The sequence below is a fragment of the Tarenaya hassleriana genome, unplaced genomic scaffold, assembly GCF_000463585.1.
Source record: "Tarenaya hassleriana unplaced genomic scaffold, ASM46358v1 Cleome11, whole genome shotgun sequence".
Lineage (NCBI taxonomy): Eukaryota > Viridiplantae > Streptophyta > Magnoliopsida > Brassicales > Cleomaceae > Tarenaya > Tarenaya hassleriana.
The window spans coordinates 550,420-553,793 of record NW_010961290.1 but is presented as its reverse complement, the minus strand read 5'-3'; the positions used below and the strand labels follow the sequence as shown (position 1 = coordinate 553,793).

The 3,374-nt window shown below is 38.0% G+C and overlaps 2 protein-coding genes across 2 annotated transcripts in view; both read left to right on the top strand.

The window, feature by feature from the left end:
* The window catches only part of LOC104805944, a 2,385-nt gene extending 1,775 nt beyond the window's left edge, over positions 1–610 (top strand). Inside the window, exon 4 of the mRNA XM_010530663.2 lies at positions 320–610. Within this exon, the coding sequence (XP_010528965.2) occupies positions 320–406 (87 nt within the window). The 3' untranslated portion in view covers positions 407–610. The remainder of the gene's footprint in view (positions 1–319) is intronic.
* Positions 611–1,305: 695 nt separating this feature from the next.
* LOC104805178 (ARF guanine-nucleotide exchange factor GNOM) overlaps positions 1,306–3,374 on the top strand; it is a 6,290-nt gene continuing 4,221 nt past the window's right edge. Inside the window, 3 exon segments of the mRNA XM_010529637.1 lie at positions 1,306–1,402; positions 2,307–2,999; positions 3,001–3,118. Coding sequence (XP_010527939.1) covers positions 2,398–2,999; positions 3,001–3,118 — 720 coding nt within the window. The 5' untranslated portion in view covers positions 1,306–1,402; positions 2,307–2,397.

Here is a 3,374-nt window from a genome sequence, read left to right as displayed (position 1 = left end):
GTTCGTCCTCCTCTGCTGAACCTCTGGATCCTCGTCCAACAACTTTGCCAGCTTATTTGACTGTCCACATCATCCCATTTTTCTTCTCTCAAATTTCCCATTTCTATATGTGCGTGCGTGTGTGTATATATTAGACACGTGCGCTTATACACAATGCATGATTTGTTGAACTCGCGATCGAATTCTAAATCAAACGTATTTATATCTTAATTACGATTTTGATTATCAGATAATTATACAAACTTTTTCATTCGTCGAATTGCGTTATCGAAAACTATATGTAAATTCTTTGAACTATTTTTGTATTGACGATATGCAGAGAATACGACAACTTCTCCTTCAGATTGCACGACTGAATGAGTTACTGTCATCGCGTAGGAGAGTTCGAGTAGTTCGAATCGCTTGACGAGACAGATGTGTTTGAAGACATATGATATTATATATATACTGTGTTATTTTACTGAAAAAGACTATGTATAGATGAATGATACGTATGCATATACATATACATGTCACCCGCATTGGTTGATAGAATGCTGATATTATATACGTCCCCCCGGCCCAGCAGCAATTCTTGTTAATTGCATACGATACAGATTTAATTTGAACATATATACACTAATTGTTTTTTTTTGGTTGAGCATATATACACACTTGTTAACATATAATAGAGATTGAATATGAATGTGTTGATTGATATGTTCTCTCTTTTTCTAATGTTAACGAATTACGTACTTTCACTAAAGTCATACAATCTAATTTGTTATTTATATATATATATATATATATACAATTTTCGGGCAACTATCAAAGGCAAAAAATTTATCGTTCAACTAATTAATCAATGTATTATTTGCATCAAACGTAAAATCGAAATCGAAATGAATGAAAAAGAAAAACTTATGCGGTCGATCCCAAATAAATTTGGGATTAGGGTGATGTTGTTGTATTATTTGCCTCAAATACAACAAGACAAAAAAAAAATTCATTATAGACATGCGCCACATATACGTTCTATCGACGACCATTTGTGTCGTTATTCCAAATTCTTATTTGGGTTCTTGAATGTCGACTGGATAAGATATTTGAGAAATTCAACCGCTGAAAAAATTGTGTGAAATGTATCAAATTGAATTATTGGGTCAAAATGCAAAATGTTAAATATTATAGGGGCTCAATAGGTGAATATCCAGGAACTCGGGACCTCCCACATGGAAATATGACAATCTTTCCGTCCCAGGGGCGTTTCTGTAAATTACGTCTCCGTCACTTTTTTTTTCCTTTTTTCCATCATTCTGCTCTGTTTCCGAGAGTCTCCGATCGTGCTTCCCTCACTAGCCTTTCTGTTTCTCGGCGTCGACTCGACAGATCTTTCAGTCCTTAGGATCCGCCGACAAAAAAGGTAAGCAAGTCGGTAGATCTCTCTTGTTCAAACGTCTTCTCCGTGTAGTTTCGCTCGTCGCCTTCTCTCGTCGCGCATTGGTGTTCGTAATGCCAGGGAAATCTATCCCGGAAGTTGCTTACATTCTTTGCTCCGTTTGTTGAGATGAGATTCCATGTGATCTTTTAATGTTTCGGTATATTTCTTTGCGTTGCGGGTTTTTGCTTGGATTTTGAGATTTCATGAGATCGGTTTCGCGATTTCTGCTAGAATTCAGGATTGAAGATCACTTGTTAGGGTTGATCGTATGAAAGGATTTGATCGTAGCTTCGGATAATTTCGTTCCTTATCATTGGGTTTTGTGATGCTTCTACTACTAAGCTGAAGTGTCGTAATGCTCTGTGGCCATGAGAGGCGGAAATGATGACTAGTTTAGAATTTGGTTGCTCCTTTGATGGAGACACTGAGGGACTTTCTTTGTCTGTTTGATACTTTGATTTTCGGACACCAAACTGGTGATGTTATAGATAGATATGGTGTTGTAGCCAGGATGTTACAAACTTGCAAGATTCAGAATCTTGGGAGTTGTGGTAACTAGGTGCTTCGCCACTGATGAACTTAAATTGGATTTCGAGCAAACTATGGTTAGTTAGTAAACTATCAGCGTAGTTCAGGCTCAATTAGGCTATACTTGGCTTACATTTTACAGTATTCATGGCTTCTATGGTTGAACCAGCATCATTCATTGACGGCATTGTAAAACTTTTCGCTTTTACTTCCTTCAACACATTATTTGATATGTTTACGCAACTACCATCTCAAACACCTTTCTAGATTGAGTGTTTTGTCTACTGTTGGACTACTCTTTTAACCTCATATGGTTCTTAACTTGAGTATCGATTATGTTTTCCTTCTATTTGTGAAGGGTATGCTCTGGCTGTGGTTATCTCTCCTTCTATTGGGCAGTTTCTGAGCACAAGGTATCTCGGGCTCTGCCTCTAGATTAGAGTAGACAGATGGGTCGTCTAAAGTTGCAATCTGGAATCAATGCTATTGAGGAAGAGCCCGAGGACTTTGATAGTTCTGATTCAAGCAACACAGTTACGTTAGCCTGCATGATTGATACAGAAATTGCCGCAGTTTTGGCGGTTATGAGGAGAAATGTCAGATGGGGAAGTCGATATATGTCGGGTGATGATCAGCTAGAACACTCTCTGATTCAGTCATTGAAATCTCTAAGAAAACAAATATTCTCGTGGCAGCAGCCATGGCATACAATTAGTCCAGCATTGTATCTCCGTCCTTTTCTAGATGTGATACGTTCAGATGAAACTGGAGCACCAATAACCAGCATTGCTTTGTCAGCAGTTTATAAGATTTTGACTCTTGATGTAATTGATCAAAACACTGCAAATATCGAGGATGCTATGCACTTGGTAGTTGATTCTGTGACAAGCTGCCGATTTGAGGTGGCAGATCCTGCATCTGAAGAGGTTGTGCTGATGAAGATACTTCAGGTGCTTTTGGCATGTATGAAAAATAAAGCATCAGTTGTGCTCAGCAACCAGCATGTCTGCACTGTAGTCAACACTTGTTTCCGTATTGTTCACCAAGCAGGAACAACGTGTAGCTCGCCACACCATGCATGAACTGGTTAGATGTATCTTCTCGCACCTCCCAGATATTGACAGAACAGAAAATGCCCTTGTCAATAGAGCTGGAAGCATCAAGCAAGAGGTAATTTTTTGGTATATACTTTTTTTTGGTCTGATTATCAGTCAATTTGGGTATGTAGTTTTTCTATGCCGTTCAGAAATTGAAGACAAATATGATATAACCATATAACACATGTAGACCTAAGTAGGCAAAAAAAACTGTCTCCACTTTATTGGTAAATGATAGCACAAAGATGTCCTCGACTCTCATTTTAATTGAATTCTAGATCCTACTTTAAGACTTCACTTTTGGTTAGAAGGTTATCTTCTTTCAGCAG